The following is an 18,496-nucleotide window of genomic DNA, read 5'->3' on the forward strand; positions in this document are numbered from 1 at the left end:
GTAGTGCTCTCTTACGTATAGTGCAACTCCTCCTCCTTTTCTCCCCTGCCTGTTCTTCCTGAACTGTCTATACCCTTCCATGACAGCGTTCCAGTCATGCGAGTCATCCCACCAAGTCTCTGTTATCCCAATTAAATCATATTTCTTGGACTGGGCCAGGGCCTCCAGTTCTTCCTGTTTGTTGCCCAGGCTTCTTGCATTAGTGTACAAACACTTCAGATAACCAGTTGATTGCCCTATCTTCTCCATTCGAATCAGGGGTCCTCTTTTCTTGCTCGTTCCTCTCTGCATTTCTTCCTGGTATCCGACTTTCCCACTCCCTTCAGGGTTTTGGTCACTATCCCCCGACGAACCTAGTTTAAAGCCCTCCTCACTAGGTTTGCAAGCTTGCCCTCAAAGATGCTCCTTCCTCGCTTCGTTAGGGGGATCCCATCTCTTCCTAACAATCCTTGTGCCAGGAACAAGGCGCAAATTCGAACTAGGGTAGCTAATGTAGGCATTCAAAGTTGCAAACAAAGCCCGGGATTTAAATATCCCGGACTTCATTTGCATGTTCCCGGGCGCCTCCTTGCAGGAGGAATAACGGTAGTTCGAATTAGGAGCTTTAATTTGAACTACCTAGTCCGTGCTGCGTGTAGCCGTGGGCAGGTAGTTCAAACTATGGGGCATTTAAAAATGGCGACGCCCGGGAACATGCAAATGAAGCCCGGGATTTTTAGCCACCCTAGTTTGAAGAAGGGTGGCAGTGTAGACATACCCATAGAGTTTCCTCCATGTTCTTCTAATTTCTTAAGGGCTATGTCCTCAGTGGAAATGGCAGGGGTGAAATGTCCAAAACAGCAGATATCTCTACAAAACCCATGGATCCACTGGAGTTCTGGATCCAGCGGGGTGGGGATTCTTTGCCTCCACAATATTTCTTGGGCTCCCTGCTTCTCTCCATATCTTTTTAGCATTGAGGAGTCACTGGAGCCATGTTGCAATCATTTCTCCAATCAGCAGTTGCCCTGGGAGCTCTACATAAAGGAAGTCTCCATAGCACAGATGGTGTCTGTATTAACTCGTGAAAAAAAATTAACTGTTGGCATCATTTGCCAATGAAGAAAAAGAGCATTCACCTTGGCTCATTTACAGTCTGTCCCCGCCCCAGGAACACTCTGTGAGTCAAGGAACAGAAAGGATACATGCTGCAGTGGCAGCTGATTTCCCTTCTATCTAAGGAAGAGTAAAACCTAATCACTTGATGTACACATTCCATGCATTGATCTACGGGAACAGTTGGACCCGCTATGTATTGATCTGCAACTGCATGCATTTGTGTGTATTTATAGTATGGGCATCCAAGCATATTCAAAAAATGTATTTTAAAAGCAGGTAAAGAGTCACACTCAACAACTGGTATTCTTTGTAGGAAACGGGCTTGGTGCATTGGTAATACGTTGAAGGAGTCTGTTCCTTTGTGTGCATTCTCTGCTTATGAGCATGTCTGATAAATAGGAACCTGTTTTAATCAGACACAAAACCACAAGAGTGTAAACAAACCTGGTCGTGTTTCTGCGATGACAGGGTCAGTGGTTTCAGAAGGTTTCCCAACACCAGCCTGATTTGTTGCTCGCACCCGGAATACATAGCTGACATTTTCCTTTAGTCCACTGATCTAGAATAAGCAAATAGAGAAGCAGGGTACATTACTGAGAACTTCATTTTACTCTTCCATATTTGTAACACTAGTTTGGAGACTTGACCATAATATATCTTCCTCTTTTGTTGTTCTCCTTTTTCACTTGGGAAATTCCACTTTCCTCATGTCCCTTCCTCCCCTCCAGCTGAGGCTAACATGATTGTAACTTGTTTTTGTTTGCTATTTGTGTCTGCTCGCCAGCATTTTTGATGGTGTCATCAGTGATGTCAGCATATTTCTGGGAACAGGATGTTTTGAACTCTTGTGCAGTCCATAAGCCTCTGCAGTAGCAGAGCAAAAATACTGTAGGTCAATTCTTGCTTTTAAAACAAATTATAGTCAGAGTGGATAATTCAAATCATAGATATCTAGAGTCTGAAGGACATTTACAATTGGATTATAATGATTTTAACATACAGTTTAAGGCTACACAACATTCCAGTGTCCTTTTAAAAATGCACATGAAAAGATCACATTTTAAAGTGAGTTTTTTTTAATTACCATTGAAATATACAGTACAAATTTCAAATGTATGTATACATTTATGCACTCCTAGAAGAGTGTTATGAATCAAGATCAGTTCATCTCATATTTAGAAATTGCTCCATGAAATTATGTAACCATCTAAATTACAAACTCATAAAAATGAGATGATGGGGTATTATTATATTAAAGCTAGTCATCCTATTATCTTTTCACAGCACACACTTTTGTGATTTGCCACTTTGAGTCAGGAAATACAGAGAATACACCCTGTGATACAGCACTATTTTAGGAATGCCATTTCACTTTGGTAGTGTGTTCTTTTATTTTTAGACTAACTGGGCCAAATTTTCTTACAAGTTAAACTCAGATGCAAGTCTGCTAGGATTACATGGATGTAACTGAGGGTACAATATAGCTTAGTAAGTCTAAAACTATATGGAAGCACTGCCAAAATAGAATGGCTTACATAGAACTGATTTCACTGAAATGGCACTGATGTAACAGAATTTGGATCCAAAACTGATTTACCTTCAAGAATTTATTTGCAATTGGCTTCTTATTGGCACTCCTCCAATGTTCATCTGTTGCTTCTGTTTCTTTCACATCAACATAATAACCAGTTACAGGACTACGGCCAATATAAACTGGTTGTTTCCACAGTAAAACCAAAGAGTCTTTTCTAATTTCAGTGCATGAGACATCATGGGGTGGTCCTAAAGAATAAAAAATAAGTTAGAATTTTGTTCATTAAATAAGCCACAAGCAGGCCATTCCATAAAACAAATGAAAAATGTACCATCTCAAAAAGACTGTGGACTAAATTAAAAGTAAGTAGATACATCTCCATTGTACCTGTGAACTTCTAGGCTGTGTCTACACTGGCACCCTTTTCCGTAAAAGGGATGCTAATGAGACACTTCGGAATTGCAAATTCTGCAGGGGATTTAAATATCCCCCGCGGCATTTGCATGAACATGGCTGCCGCTTTTTTCCGGCTCGGGGTTTTGCCGGAGAAAAGCGCCAGTCTAGACGGGATCTTGCGGAAAATAAGCCCTTTTCTGGAAGATCCCTTATTCCTACTTGAATAGGAAAGTAGGAATAAGGGATCTTGCGGAAAAGGGCTTATTTTCCGCAAGATCCCGTCTAGACTGGAGCTTTTCTCCGGCAAAACCCCGAGCCGGAAAAAAGCGGCAGCCATGTTCATGCAAATGCCGCGGGGGATATTTAAATCCCCTGCAGAATTTGCAATTCTGAAGTGTCTCATTAGCATCCCTTTTACGGAAAAGGGTGCCAGTGTAGACACAGCCCTACAGTACTGATCATGTTCAAAATGAAAGAGCTCACAAAATGACCCAATTTCCTTTTTCTTACCTGCAATATCCCAATCAAACATAAATGATCAGCCTCATCAAATGACAGGGAGAGAAGTTAATTATTAAACTAATTCATTTGCTCAGAGTCTGACCTAATGCTCACTGATGTCAATGAGAATTTTCATTTACCTCAACGGGCATTACATCTGACCCTGAACTGGCATGTTTGGGACAGGTCTAATGAGGCTGTTTCTTCACTGTCTTGCACCTTGTCTGGACATTTATATCAGGTACTGAAGAGATAGACGTAATATAGAAACCTAACTCAAAAAGAAATAAACAATCAGATGCAAAATGGACATAGAGGGTATGTCTAGACTACATGGCTCTGTCGACAGAGCCATGTAGATGAGTTTACTAGACATATGAAAATGAAGCGGTGATTTAAATAATCACCGCTTCATTTACATTAAAATGGCCGCCGCGCTGTAGCGATCAGCTGTTTGGGTATGTCTACACTACCCCGCTAGTTCGAACTAGCGGGGGTAATGTAGTCATCCGCAGTTGCAAATGAAGCCCAGGATTTGAATTTCCCGGGCTTCATTTGCATGAAGCTGGCCGGCGCCATTTTTAAATGCCGGCTAGTTCGAACCCCGTGCCGCGCGGCTACACGCGGCACGGAGTAGCTATTTCGGATTAGGCTTCTAATCCGAACTAGCTGTATGCCTCATGGAACGGGGTTCGAACTAGCCGGCATTTAAAAATGGCGCCGGCCGGCTTCATGCAAATGAAGCCCGGGAAATTCAAATCCCGGGCTTCATTTGCAAGTGCGGATGACTACATTACCCTCCTAGTTCGAACTAGCGGGGTAGTGTAGACATACCCTGAGGCAGTACAGCGAGGCAGTCTGGACGCACCGCGGTCAACAAGAGAAGCTTTTGTGGACCACTCTGGTATGCCTTGTGAAATGAGGTTTACCGGAGCGGTCGACAAAGGCTTCCCTTATTGACTGTGGCGTGTCCAGACTGCCCTGCTGTACCGCCAAACAGCTGATCGGCACAGCGCGACAGCCATTTTGATGTAAATGAATAGGCAGTTATTTAAATCGCCGCTTCATTTTCCTATGTCTAATAAACTCATCTACATGGCTCCGTCGACAGAGCCATGTAGTCTAGACATACCCTAAATGCTACCAAATCAGAAGAGCAATGTTTTAACACCCACTTTGCACTGGTGTAAACAACTCTGCAAGGCAGTGGAGAGTCAAGTCCTATGTGCTGAGCAACTTTATATCTTTTGGCCTCTGTTGGAACTGAGAGCACACAGCACTTGTAGAGCAAACTACAGCAGATCTCTGGATGCAGCCTGCTGAGAATAAGGACAGAACTGTGTTCCAGTCAACAGCATTCCTCTCTCATTTTGTGTAGGGGTTTGGTATGCTTCCCTGAGTGATGTTGAGCTTTTCTATCCTGTTTAGATTTTTACCTGGAACAGCAATGGTCCATTCTTCACATTTGAAGGATCGAGTAGGTGGAGAAGGAGTGCCAACCCCAGCTAGGTTAGCAGCAGCCACTTGGAATTGGTACACCATGTTTTCCTTTAAATTCTGAATCTGCAGGATCAATAAAGTGATGCCCATTAACTTTGCTTCAAAGTTGTAGAAGGAGGTTGTATTGATGACTATGTCATATATGAAAATTCTAGAACAGTGGTGGGCAATCTGCAGCCCATTAGGGTTCTCTGTGTGGCCTGCAAGACATTTTGTTTATTGTTGCGCACACACGGGGTTGCCAGATTCTGCTAGTTTTCATCCGCGTAGTTCAGTGAAGAGTGTGATGATTGCACACAACATTGTTAGAGCCGTGTGCGCCATCTGCATCCAATCAAAGTGCTCCTACAGTTCAATTGGCACACTCCACAAATTCTAAGTGTGTTAGTGCAGTTAGTAAAACTATCCTATCCCAGGAGACCGTCTTGGTTCATTAATCTTGCAGCCCACTGACATGAAGGAAGGCCACTCATGTGGCCTGCTCACTAGCCTAGTTTGCCCTTCACTGTTCTAGAACAAAAATCCTCTTTATAAAGCCTATACAATGAACAGGTGAAAACAATATTAAAAATCAGTTATGTATGCTTTAATTTCTTTTCAATAGTTTAAGAATAAAAGGCACCACGGAAGCTACCTGTGTGCCCTGATGCCTTGCAAATGCCTACTATAAGCAGCTACTGCTGGGCAAACTGAGGAGGGCTTGTGACTAAGGGCTTGTCTTCATGTAGTGCTACAACGGTGCAGCTGCATGATTGAGGTACTTTAACGAAGACACTACTAGATCTGACAGGGTAAGTTCTCCCATCAGCATAATTGATCAACCCCACTATAGGCGGGAAGTGCATGCTGATTGCACACAACAATTGACAGTGGGAGAAACTATCCCGTTAATTCAATGCTGTCTGTGCCAAGGGATAGGTTGGTATAACTATATCTCTCAGGAGTGTGGATTTTTCACATCATTAAGCAACATAGTTATACCAATATTGGTCTGTAGTGTAGAATGTGCTACATGTGCATGTACTGTAAAAAACCTGTCTTTACTCGTAGACATTGTGCTAGGATAGAAGAACAGAGTGTCACAAGCCATTGGATAATTACATAATTCAGCCTGCTGATGTAGGAGTTGTCCCTGTGTAACACCAACAGGCAGAAACAAAACTTGGGACCTCTGCAGCCTAGAACATGAGCCTGTACCGCATGGCTACGTCTACACTGGCCCCTTCTTCGGAATGGGCATGCTAATTTTGAAAGTGGGAATAGGGAAATCTGCGGGGGATTTAAATATCCCCCGCGGGATTTAAATAAACATGGCCGCCGCTTTTTTTCCAGCTTTGGGAAAAGCTGGAAAAAAGCATCTAGACTGGCCCGATCCTCCGGAATAAAGCCCTATTCCGGAGGATCTCTTATTCCTACTTTGAATATCTACTTTGAATATCTTACAATATCTGTGGCATTTAAGGAGTAAACCAAGCACATATTAGACTTGCAATTGCTTGCTATTGAGTATCTCTGTCATAAAAAATCCCAATCCAATGAAAACAATGAATTAGAAGATGTTTTTTCTAATCTTGTTTTGAGGCATTGCATTTTGTTACATACATATTTCTGATGCATTCTCAACAGTATATAATTAATCTCTTACCCTGTATGCCCTCTCACTAACTGGTTTAATGTTGGCTTCATTCCACTTTCCAGGAACTCCATCAATCACTTCACGATAGTTCACATAATAGCCAATAATTTCAGCTCCACCAATGATTTTGGGCTGTTTCCATCCTAGCACCATTGAATCATGAACACTTTCAAGTACAGTGATGTCATAAGGAGGAGATGGGGCAGCTGTGTCGAAATGAGAATCGTGTGAGTAGACAGTAATTATTCTACTAGTTAAACGAGCATTTGTCTTTCTCATTTTTTACTTCTTAGTCAGAAAAAAATCCCTCTGTAATCAATGGAAATGTTGCTCGTGTAAGGAATGCAGGATGAAGGTCCCAATAAACCCAATAAAAAAGCAGCTACATAAGCATTAGCTACATAACAGGGTTTGGTATTTGACAAACAAGCTGATGTACAGTGAAAGTGTGTATTGCGACTGCAGCTCTCATTTAAGTGAGCAAGTTTTATTTTCAATTCAGTGAAAGATGAAAAAATAAAACAACACCATAGCAGACTTGCAAAATTTGGGAGATGCAATGATTTGTTTTCTTTTGCTGAAACCAAACTTTTCCCCACACTCAAATTATTTCCTTAGCTCCTTTTTTTTTACCCCCACACTCCTCCAATGAGAACAGAGTTAATGCAGCACCCCACCTACTTCCTTATTTTTGGTGTCTTAATGTTATAATGATCATTGCACCCTTTGGATAAACTTACCTTACTGAAAGAAAACACGGTCATAGCCACAACTGTCTGATCAGAAATGGAAAAGCCTTGTCTCTGGAGCTTACTTGAAAAATATCTGGAGCACAATTCTTTTTTTCAACCCAACATAGAAGCATGAAACTTCAGTCAGCACCTGCACCCACTCTTTCACAATATATCCTAAATACAGACTAGTGGATTATTTGTACACAGACCATATACCACTTGGCAGATGCTGGCAATACTTAGGAATTCCTAGCCTCAGAAAGAATATTGAGTGACCTCATTCCTGAATGATCTTTCAGAATAATGTATCATCCTCACAGCAAAAATGTTATTTTAATTAAGAAAGGAAACCTGCAGAAAAAAACCTTATTGCCTTTGAAATCAAGAATAACTTTATCAATAATTAACTACATTTAATTTAATATATTGTGCAGGAAACTGTTGCTGAAGTGTATTCAACTGTCTGTAGGTATACATTTAGACAGGTACTCAGGTACTACAATGATGGGCATGAATAGCTTGATATGTATAAGAAAATTCTAATGGTGCATATATTACAGTAATTCCCCTTGTTTTCTTAGGGCTTATCTAGATTATGTGGAACAGTAGAGCAGAGTTTTCGAAAGTGAAAGTGGTTTAGACATGGCTTTTTCGACAAAGGGAGGGGATTCGCCGAAAAAGCCACATCTAAACTATTTTCACTCTCGAAAGTTCCGCTTTTGAAAGTGCGATCGGACTGTTCCATGTAGTCTAGATAAGCCCTTAGGGTATGTCTACACTACCCCGCTAGTTCGAACTAGCGGGGTAATGTATGCATACCGCACTTGCTAATGAAGCCCGGGATTTGAATTTCCTGGGCTTCATTAGCATAAGCGGGGAGCCGCCATTTTTAAATCCCCGCTGCTTCGAACCCCGTGCAGCGCGGCTACACGGGGCTCGAACTAGGTAGTTCGGACTAGGTTCCTAGTCCGAACTACCGTTACTCCTCGTGAAACGAGGTGTACCGGTAGTTCGGAATAGGCACCCTAGTCCGAACTACCTAGTTCGAGCCCCGTGTAGCCGCGCTGCACGGGGTTCGAAGCAGCGGGGATTTAAAAATGGCGGCTCCCCGCTTATGCTAATGAAGCCCGGGAAATTCAAATCCCGGGCTTCATTAGCAAGTGCGGTATGCATACATTACCCTCCTAGTTCAAACTAGGAGGGTAGTGTAGACATACCCTTCTTGTCCTATTTAACAGACTGTATCAGCTGATGTCAGCATACCTCTAGAGAACTAGTTTGTATCAGCTGAAGATCAAGTCCAGTGTCCTTAAATTTGGTAAATGCTAAACTGTTGTTTGCATATAACATAACAGCAGTATGTGCACTTACAAATCTGATTTTTTTTCATTAAAGTATTACTGTCGACTGATATACAATATATAATATGCACTATACAATATATAATATTCACTAGAATTATGCCTTATAGTATGCAAAATCTAAGCATAAATCCACAAAAGGAACTTAGTATATCTAAAAACAGTGGAGGAGTTCCCGACCCCTATTATCATGTAACAATTAACTCATGAGATTTTGTTTCCTTTGTGTATAACCTAGAGTCTTGAATATCAAGATTGCTTATAGAGAATGCATTGCTGGCAGGTGTCAGAGGACTACGCAATATATGCTTTGTTGCTATCCCCCAAAAATACCGCTAAAATTGAGTTATTTATCCAAAAATATGACTTCTAAGTGTAAATACAAATTAAAGTCAAGCAAGCTCTTAAATTAGTAAATGATTTAAAATGTTTTGATGTCAACAGACACAATGTGAGATGGTCCCCCCTACCATTCCATGCATAATGACCCTTAATGAAAAGTTGAGCATGTAAATGGATTTGATGAAAGATGTATCATCGGTAAGAGTGTCCACTGTGTCTTGGATGATAAGAGATGAAAATTGTCTGCGATGAACGTGCTGAAGTGGTTAAATCTATTTATTAGCTCTCACCTATATCCTTCTTCTTTTTCATTTTCTCCAGTGCCAAACGTTCCCCAAGCTGAGTCTTACTTGCCTGCTTAGCTGCTCCCTTCTGTGGTGAAGGTGTAGGAACATTCTTAACCGTTTCTCTTACTTCACTGACTCCTGTACTCTCCAGCTTATCAGAGCTACTGAGTAGCACAGGTCTGTTAAATTTAGCATTGCATTTTAGCAAAGCATCTGTGTCAAAGATAGGCTGGGAGGACTCATGCATGCCTTCCCAGGAGGTAGTGTAGTCTGTTAGTCGACCAGCTTTACCACTCAGTTCAGGACACACACCATGAAGCAATCCTCCCCCTGTAATTGCCAGAAAATAACAGACATTTTGAATTAGACATCACTCCTTTTTCTTCATTTATTCAACAGAATGAAGAAACAACCACATAGAACAACACAGGCAGAACATGAAAAAACATGATTTTTGCAAACTTTATGATATGCTTTGACTCACGAGAAACATGAAAAATGTACAGTACCTCTCCACCTTCTCACTACAAGTAACTCTTTTTTTAATGGTGCATATTTTATGGCACAGACAGGATAGTCCATAATATGGAAGACTAATAGAAGTAAAGTGATTGTCATGTGCCACATTTCTTTTTAAGATTAGACCCCTTTGGCCTGAAATGATGATTGTTTCAATTAATCTTTAGAAGTGCCAGTGCCACACCTGTCTTCTAAGGTTGGGAGGTATGTCTGTTTGATACAAATAGAGTTAGCATGTTGAACACACACAATTTATTCGGGTCCAGTGAATTCATTAGACTTCTTGTGTTAGTTCAGGCCATGGTAAAACAGAAATAACTCATGGAGTGATGGAGGAGACACAGGATTTTAGGAGGTTTAGAGAAGAGAATGACAGCATTATTAGTAGGTTTACATGTGAAAACAAATCAAGCCTTTAGATGAGGAATTGATTTTATGCAGGTTAATGTGTATTAAAAGTGATTTATATCACACTGTAAAATCAGGCTAGCATGCTATTTTCAAGCATAACTATGAAGTGAACTTAACAGTGTTTTCATACAGTGGTTCATGAATAACATCTGAGGAAGCCTGGATGATGATGGTTAACAGCCTACAAGTGTGCAGTGAATATGTGACTGGAAAAGTATGGTTGTGAAGCATTACACATGATATAACCAATGGGAAAATCATTATCTGTAGACAATACTGTAAAACAATATAATTAGTTACAAATAATTGCTGAAAAAAACTTACTGGAATCATTCAATTTTTTGTTTAGGATTGACTATGGCAGTGGAACATAGCTTACCAATAGCTGCTTTGACTTCAATAGCTTCTGATTCCTGTGAATATTCACTGAGTCCAGCCGCATTAACAGCTCTGACTCGGAAAATGTAGTTTTCACCAGTGAGGAGTCCATGGCAAATGAATCTAAAGCAAAACAGTAAAGGAACACTTAGCAAACTCTTACTGCACTGTAGTGAATGGGTATTTGGCACTGACCTGAGTGGGGCCAGCATTTCACCTGGTATACTTGTACTGCAGTGAGACAATGCACAACAGAAACTTGGATATCAGCAGGAAGGCTGAAATGAAATTTAATCTCAAGGAAGCAAATAGATATGTTTCAACAGTAATTTCTGGAAATAACTGTCAAACTGATCTGCATGTAAGTCGATCTTATGCAGATTTAAGGGTTCTATCTTATAAAGGTGAGGCTTATGGAAGTGTGCAAACAGAGGTGAAATATGGAAAAATAAAATGATCATGTTGTTTTTTGTGAAGGAGTTAATGAATATTGCGCCTTTTAAAAATGAAATATTCATTTAATTGCCATATTAGCTCCCTACTATGGGACAGATTTTACAACAACCCAGATATAGAAAAAGGGGTTGAAAGAAACTTACTGGGCCCTTGGTCAAGGTGCAGGGGGCAGCTTTGCACTCCCAGAGGGGTGGGACCTCAGACAGAAGGGGTGGGGCTGAGGCAGCCAAACCTCAGCCTCAGAGTGTGCCATGCTGAGCCCCCCACCCCTGAGAGCTGCCCAGAGTGTGTCACGCAGCACTTTGGTGGTGATTTAAAGGGCTCGGGGCTCTAGCCACTGCTGCTTCTTCAGTAGCAGTGGCAGCTGGGAGCCCGAGGTGCCCGTTTGAATCACAAGGCCTTGGGCAACTTCCCACTTTGCACCCACCCCTGGCCATCACTGGATCTGAGTATAAATAATGACGACACAAGTATAAGTACAAAATATAATGTGGTGAGCAGGATAAGAGGTGTTTCCTAAGCAATCAATTACTTCTGCCTATCGCAGGAGAAAGGTCAAAGAACAGAAGGCACAACTAAGCACCTGATTTGCATAAGGATCACACTCCCACCCTTGTCTCCTCTGAGGTATGTACATTCTCCACCAACACCTACCACTTCTTTTCCTGAGCTCATGAGTTTGGAACTTGCTGCATGAGGGGGTAGCTTACTTCTGCTCAGTGCAGAGGAGTACATAGACTTCATCACACCCACATGTAGCCTCTGCTCACACCTGTACTTTCCAATGGCTAAAACACAAAGATTTGCAAGACCTAGATTTATGCCTGTTTTAGTGCTATGCTTATAAAGCTAGGTTGGTATAAAGTTATTTGCTTAGTATGAGTTTCTACTATAATTTGTCCTCAAACATAATTGAAAAATTACAATAACGATGAAAGTTACAGTGAATACAGAGAATAAGAACAGAAAAGATGTCAGAATTTCATCTTTAATTTCTTACTTCTAAACATTTAAATAGAGGAATCAACAATGGACAGAAGGTTAATGTACATTTTTACCCAAGCAAATCTTCATTACATACAGAATAATTAATAATTATTGGTTGTAAGTGCATCATGGCAGAGACCATTTTTCACTCTGTATCTCTAGAGTCCTCAATACAATGAAGGGTCCCCAATGCCAACTGGAATCTAGGCACCCTAGTTATACAAATAAATAATAATTCTCTATCATGGTAGCTAATGATGATATAGTTAGCAATGTTAATAAGTTTATTTACTATGGCTTTCAATTAAAATTAAGATTCAATAACTCCTTTGAAATCAATAGAGTTTCTCTGGGTTTACAGCAGGGGACTGATGAGAATTTGCTAATTAAGAAACTGATTCTTAAATTCTTACTAAGGAGAAATTCCTATTGGGCCAAATTTTTTATTTAATTTATGAAAGTATAAATTTAGTAACTTCTTTGCCTGACAGAATGAATTTAGTATAAAAAAGGATGAGAGTTCTGTATGTAAGGAATTAGTATATCTGCAAGGTAATATGGAATTTTCTAATGTGCTCATGAGTCTCTGATGATGCATGTGAAAGAGCAGTGACAGGAAGGGCAGTCAGATGAAAAGCAGCCATATTTCCTGGTTTCATTTTAGTTATACATTCCTAGACATAATTACTATTGCCCTTCAAGATGGAGAGCTTTGCTCCCAAACACCATGCAATCTAGCTTTCTAAGTTTGCAAGCTCATTCATTTTTTATTTTACTATTTTCCCCAAACCACTAAGTTGTACAATACAGGCAGTCCCCGAGTTACGCGGATCCGACTTACGTCGGATCCGCAGTTACGAACGGGGCCGTTCCTCTCCCTGGTCTCCAGCAGACCAGGGAGAGGAAGCAAAGCGGCGGAACACGTGGGCAGCGGACAGGGCTGTCCGCTGCCCACGCGCTCCGAGGCTTGGCTCTGCTTTGCCCCCCCCCCCATCCCCCTGGTCTGCAGACCAGGGGGACGGGGGGGGGGGCAAAGCAGAGCCAAGCCGCGGAGCGCCCGGCCAGCTGACAGCCCAGACGCGTCTGGGCTGTCAGCTGATCGCGCGCTCTGCGGCTTGGCTCTACTTTGCTCTGCTTTGCCCCCCCGCACCCCGGCCCCCTGGTCTGCAGACCAGGGGGACGGGGGGGGGGCAAAGCAGAGCCAAGCCGCGGAGCGCGCGATCAGCTGACAGCCCAGACGCGTCTGGGCTGTCAGCTGGCCGGGCGCTCCGCGGCTTGGCTCTGCTTTGCCCTGCCCCGCCCCCCCGTCCCCCTGGTCTGCAGACCAGGGGGGCGGGGGGGGGGCAAAGCAGAGCCAAGCCGCGGAGCGCGCGGTCAGCTGACAGCTGTCAGCTGGCCGCGTCCTCTGCGGCTTGGCTCTGCTTTGCCCCTCCCCCCATCCCCCTGATCTGCAGACCAGGGGGACGGGGGGGCAAAGCAGAGCAAAGCGGCGGAACATGCGGGCAGCGGACAGCCCAGACGCGTCTGGGCTGCCCGCTGCCCGGCGTGTTCCACCGGTTTGCTCCCCGTCCCCCTGGTCTGCAGACCAGGGGGACGGGGAGCAAAGCAGAGCAAAGCCACGGAGCCCGAGGGCAGCAGGACAGCCATGGCGCGTCTGGGCTGTCCCGCTGCCCCCGTGCTCCATGGCTTTGCTCCGAACACCTGTGGTACAGCAGCTGGGGCGCTGCCAGTTGGTCCCGTAGCGCCGCTCTGGGCGCTACTGGACCAACCGGGCAGCACCCCAGCTGTTCTGCCCCAGGCGTCCTGATTCAGCTACTGCTGGTCAGATTCAGCAGCGGCTGAATCAGGACGCCTGGGGCAGAGCAGCTTGGGTGCTGCTGGGTTGGTCCAGTAGCGCCGAGGAGCGGCGGCGCTACTGGACCAACCCAGCAGCACCCCAGCTGCTCTGCCCCAGGCGTCCCCAAGTCAGCCGCTGCTGAAACTGACCAGTGGCTGACTACAGGAAGCCCCTGCCCCGGGCTTCCTGGAATCAGCCTCTGATCAGTTTCAGCAGCAGCTGACTTGGGGATGCCTGGGGTTCTTAAGTTGAATCTGTATGTAAGTCAGAACTGGCATCCAGATTCAGCCGCTGTTGAAACTGATCAGTTTCAGCAGCGGCTGAATCTGGACGCTAGTTCCGACTTACATACAGATTCAACTTAAGAACAAACCTACAGTCCCTATCTTGTACGTAACCCAGGGACTGCCTGTAGTTGTCTATTTGTTATGCTTGTTCTTCCCTTGTTTGCTGCCTCTTCCCTCTTTTTGTTTGTTTTGCCTCTGACTTGAAATTATATTATATGATTTTTAGGGTCAGAGACTATGATTTAATACAGATTTGTATTACACCTAGTGCAATGTGGCCCCAGACTTGATTCAGACCTTAGTTTGCTATCACAATACTACTAGTAGTATTATTGCTATAAACATGAAGTATGTAAGCCAGCAAACAAACTTGCCATGTTTGGGGACAAGCAAACCTGCTTTCCATATTTTATGCCCACTACCTTGTGCCTTTCACTGGATTGTTGTTGCATGGTTCCCAATGGCCAGATCCAGCTATGCTTGATTCTATGTAGTACCCAACCAATTCCTTGGAGTCTTTAGATTCTGTCCAAGTGACAACCACTGAGGTATCCGTATTCCTAGTTGGCATAATACGGCCAGGGGCTTTGGGAACATCTGGGAGGACAAAAAAAAAAAAAAAAAAAAATTAGTGATCAAAAGGGTAAAATTGACCAACATAAAAATAAGGATCACATTCTGCTCTTGATTATAAAAGTGTGAATTCAAGCAACTCCATTGACTTCATCTGAGTTTCTGTAATCCAGGGTTACACTAATATAACTCTGAATAGAATTCATCCCTCAACTTTTATAGAACTTCTGAAGTAGCCAAAGTTACTCTATTGGGGCTGCTATTTTGCATTTTTCTCTACTAGAAGTCCCTGTATAGACTTTAGAAGTATAAGCATTCATTTTTTGTTTTAGATTGCATAAAATAATTAGGGCTGGTCAAATTTGGATTCCTTTCTGTGAAAAATTTCAAATGAAACAAAACATTTTTATATTAAAAAAATGCCCCCTTTTTTATTATTATTTGTTGTATTTGCAGTTATTTCCATGATTATTTACAGTCTTTGATGTCCTTGGTTAGTATCTGCTACCTCAATGTATACTAAAGGTCCACAATTAAGTAACAACAAACTATGAACAAAAAAACAAATCACTGTCTGCCATTCACAGTTGGGTTAATTATGGAGCATCCATGTGTCTGCTTCAAGCAAAATAACTACTTGAGTATCTTAAAGGATAGTCACAGATACAGGATAATATGTCTGAGACTCACCGAGTTTGTCACCCACCACAGTAGCTTCAGTTGCTTCTGAGGGCTCACCGATGCCAGCTGAATTACAACAGCGAACACGGAAACGGTAGGATTTCCCTTCAGCCAAGTCAAAAACAGCAAAGCGAGGAGACTTTACAGGGATCTCAGTGTTCACTCTCTGCCAGTTCTCTGTGTCTGCAGTACACTGCATTCAAAACAAGAAATGGCCATAGCTATTCAGTACACAGAACTTAGTAGACAATTCAGACCACCAAGAAGTTCCATCCGACTGCTGACTCCACAGTTATTGTGCAATATGGAAGGAGGCACGTTCCTCTTGGCCAGGCCTCAGAATGAATAATCAGACTTCCCACTTCATGAGTTCTCCAAGTGATCACCTTTTCCAGACTCCAAACCTAGTGACTTCCTGTTTTAACTATGGCTTAGTATGTAGCTTCCTTTGTGTGTAGGAAGCACAGTAACTGCTAGAACTAATTCTGCATCATTTTCTGGGATGGGCATTCCAGTCCTTGCTCTTGCTGCTGAATTTTCAGAAGGGGAAAAGAACATCTTTCTCAGAAATGCCTCCAATATCATCGGGGGGCAAAGCAGTACCATCACCACAATGCTTTTAGGCCACTCCAGAGCTTCCTTTGAGGATGGACTGTAGCACAGAGTGCATGGGCAATGTGCAGTCTCTGCTCCCTTTTAAAACCAGAGAATGTGAGTGTGGAAGGCTTCTACGAGAGACTACAAAGCAGAGGAGGTCCCTTACACTTTCTCACTTCTCTTATGTAGTAGTTCATAGCCATCCACAAACTGAAAAAATAACAAGTGCATTGAATTTGTGGCTGATGTTTATGTAAGGTGGCCAGAAATAATGCATATTAGGGACACTTCTGCTGCCAATATTACTGAGAAAACACAGAATATGTTCACTCCATGTGGGTTACTTAAATGGTCCTCAATTTGTTTGAAGAATTTCAGATAGTCCTCAGAAAAATGTTAGTAGCACACATCACATCTGCTGCCTGTCACCCAGCATTCAGTGGGCTAGTAAAACCCTTTCCTGTGCAGACACTTTAAAGGGCATCAAAGTAAACAATGGAGGGAGAACTCAGCCATGCTGTGTTGCAGACTTTCTTCTGTCATGTACACCACAGCCTGCTTTACAGAAAATTAATTCTTTAAATGGGCTTTGCTAATTAAATTTGATTTACCAGATTTCACAAGCTGAATGAGAAACAACCAAGAGAAACCATAAGGCATGTCTTCCCCCCAGCAGAGACCAGTAGGGGAATGAAAAGGGAAAAAGAGCATTGTCAGGAGGGTTGTGGGGAGCAGCAACAGATCTGGAAGCACTAGAGTGAGAAAATTAAGAATTCCACTGGCCAGGAGGTACAACATAAAGGTTCAGAAAAGACAGAGCATTAAAATTAAGACTGATGCTTGTGTATGTAATGATTGGAAAAGAAATATGTTGTGCTTGTCATCAGCTTAAACCAGTAAGTCAATGAAAATGTTACTACAGTAGATAAATAGAAGGATGCAAATGAAGACAGAAAAGAAGAGCTCCTCTTCAGAAACATCTCCAGTCACAGTGTGAGCCCAGACCTCCCACAAGACTAGCCCTATTTAGACAAGTGAAGTATTTGTATCATTCTGCTTTCCTTATACTGCACCCTTATTGTAAAATGTCCACCTGCCTATTTGCTAGGAGGCAGGATCATGATGTGGTTCAAGTGAGAGGCATGCTCTGCTTTCACTTTTGTGGAGATCTTATCTTTGCTCTTTTTTCCCCTCTGTGGGTCCCCTTAATCAACAGTAAAAGTCACCTGGACTGCATGCACATGCATTGCTCTTTGAATATGGAAAAGACAATAGTATGTTGGGAAGATTACATAAGATGGCAAAGCAAACTTTTAAGTAGATGACACTTCACTTTGTTTTGCTGCTGCAACTTTACCTTTTCCACAAAGTACATGACACCCTCATGACCCCGCTCTCCAGGGGGTTTCCAGCTGAGCACAACATAGTTTTTGGTGGCTTCAATAACATGGAGGTCTGAAGGTGGGCCAGGAACAACACCCTCTGTAAAACAGGAGAGAAGAGAAGGAAGTTTATGTTTGAATCAGGAAGCTAGACTAGCAGAGACCCTGGTCTTTCCCCAGGTGCTTCTGTGAAAACATCATTATATTTATTTCTGTCAGGTCAGACAATTTCAAAGCTGAGTGATTTTAAAATTCCTCAATAGGTAAACTGACTTACTTGAAATTCTGAATGATTATCCTGATGAAAGCATAAAAAAGTATTTCATGTGGATCCCTCTGTTTAGGAGTCAGATTTCTTTAAAGAATAGCGGAGTTTAAAAAAATCTAAATACTGTGTCTTAATTTGCATAAATTGTAGTTATGTTTGTTTATTTATTTGAACCTTAATAATATAAACCATGACAGCTAAGCTCAGAGGTATTTTAAGCTAAGTGATTTTAACTGTAAAGGACTTTGGACCAGATCCAAAGTCAGCATGAATCTTTCCACTGACTTCAATCAGCTTCAGAGCAGGCCTTTTTAGAAGATATGTGTTTACCTGTAGGCTCTTCCTCAGTGACAATAATCTGTCCTGTCCAGGGAGCAGAAGGATGACCTGAAATAGAGTGGAGCTAATTATCAGAGGAGTGACACGGATCAGAAACTGTTTTGAAAATTATGAAAAAGTAACTTGTTTACTATTCAAAGAAAATGGCTGGAATGACATGAGATTTACATCTAAGATACTGAATATCCTGGATAAAACTTGTAAAAAATTATTTTAGATCTTTCGAGTGGGGTATTTTTATCATCAGACCACAGTGCTGAGTGGTAACCCTTGTGGCACCACTCCTATAGCTTTGCATACCATTTGAACAACTAAGGACTAGGTTCAGTACAGCTCCCTCACTCTGACTTGTTTTAATTATAAAATTTTCAGAGTAGAGTGGGAAGAACAGC

General features: G+C 42.4%; 1 protein-coding gene across 2 annotated transcripts in view; it reads right to left on the reverse strand.

Annotated features, from left to right (window-relative positions):
* The window catches only part of MYOM1 (myomesin 1), a 98,274-nt gene that overhangs the window by 33,667 nt on the left and 46,111 nt on the right, over positions 1-18,496 (reverse strand). Inside the window, exons 13-22 of one of the 2 annotated variants that reach the window (XM_014581523.4) lie at positions 18,096-18,152; positions 17,473-17,597; positions 15,528-15,711; positions 14,687-14,861; positions 10,699-10,820; positions 9,393-9,719; positions 6,675-6,871; positions 4,966-5,092; positions 2,696-2,880; positions 1,543-1,657 (exon numbers count right to left, since the gene is read on the reverse strand). In XM_014581523.4, coding sequence (XP_014437009.3) covers positions 1,543-1,657; positions 2,696-2,880; positions 4,966-5,092; positions 6,675-6,871; positions 9,393-9,719; positions 10,699-10,820; positions 14,687-14,861; positions 15,528-15,711; positions 17,473-17,597; positions 18,096-18,152 — 1,614 coding nt within the window. The remainder of the gene's footprint in view (positions 1-1,542; positions 1,658-2,695; positions 2,881-4,965; positions 5,093-6,674; positions 6,872-9,392; positions 9,720-10,698; positions 10,821-14,686; positions 14,862-15,527; positions 15,712-17,472; positions 17,598-18,095; positions 18,153-18,496) is intronic. The other variant, XM_075920929.2, reaches the window with a different exon arrangement.

Source organism: Pelodiscus sinensis, chromosome 2 (assembly GCF_052426305.1).
Source record: "Pelodiscus sinensis isolate ZL-2025 chromosome 2, ASM5242630v1, whole genome shotgun sequence".
NCBI lineage: Eukaryota > Metazoa > Chordata > Testudines > Trionychidae > Pelodiscus > Pelodiscus sinensis.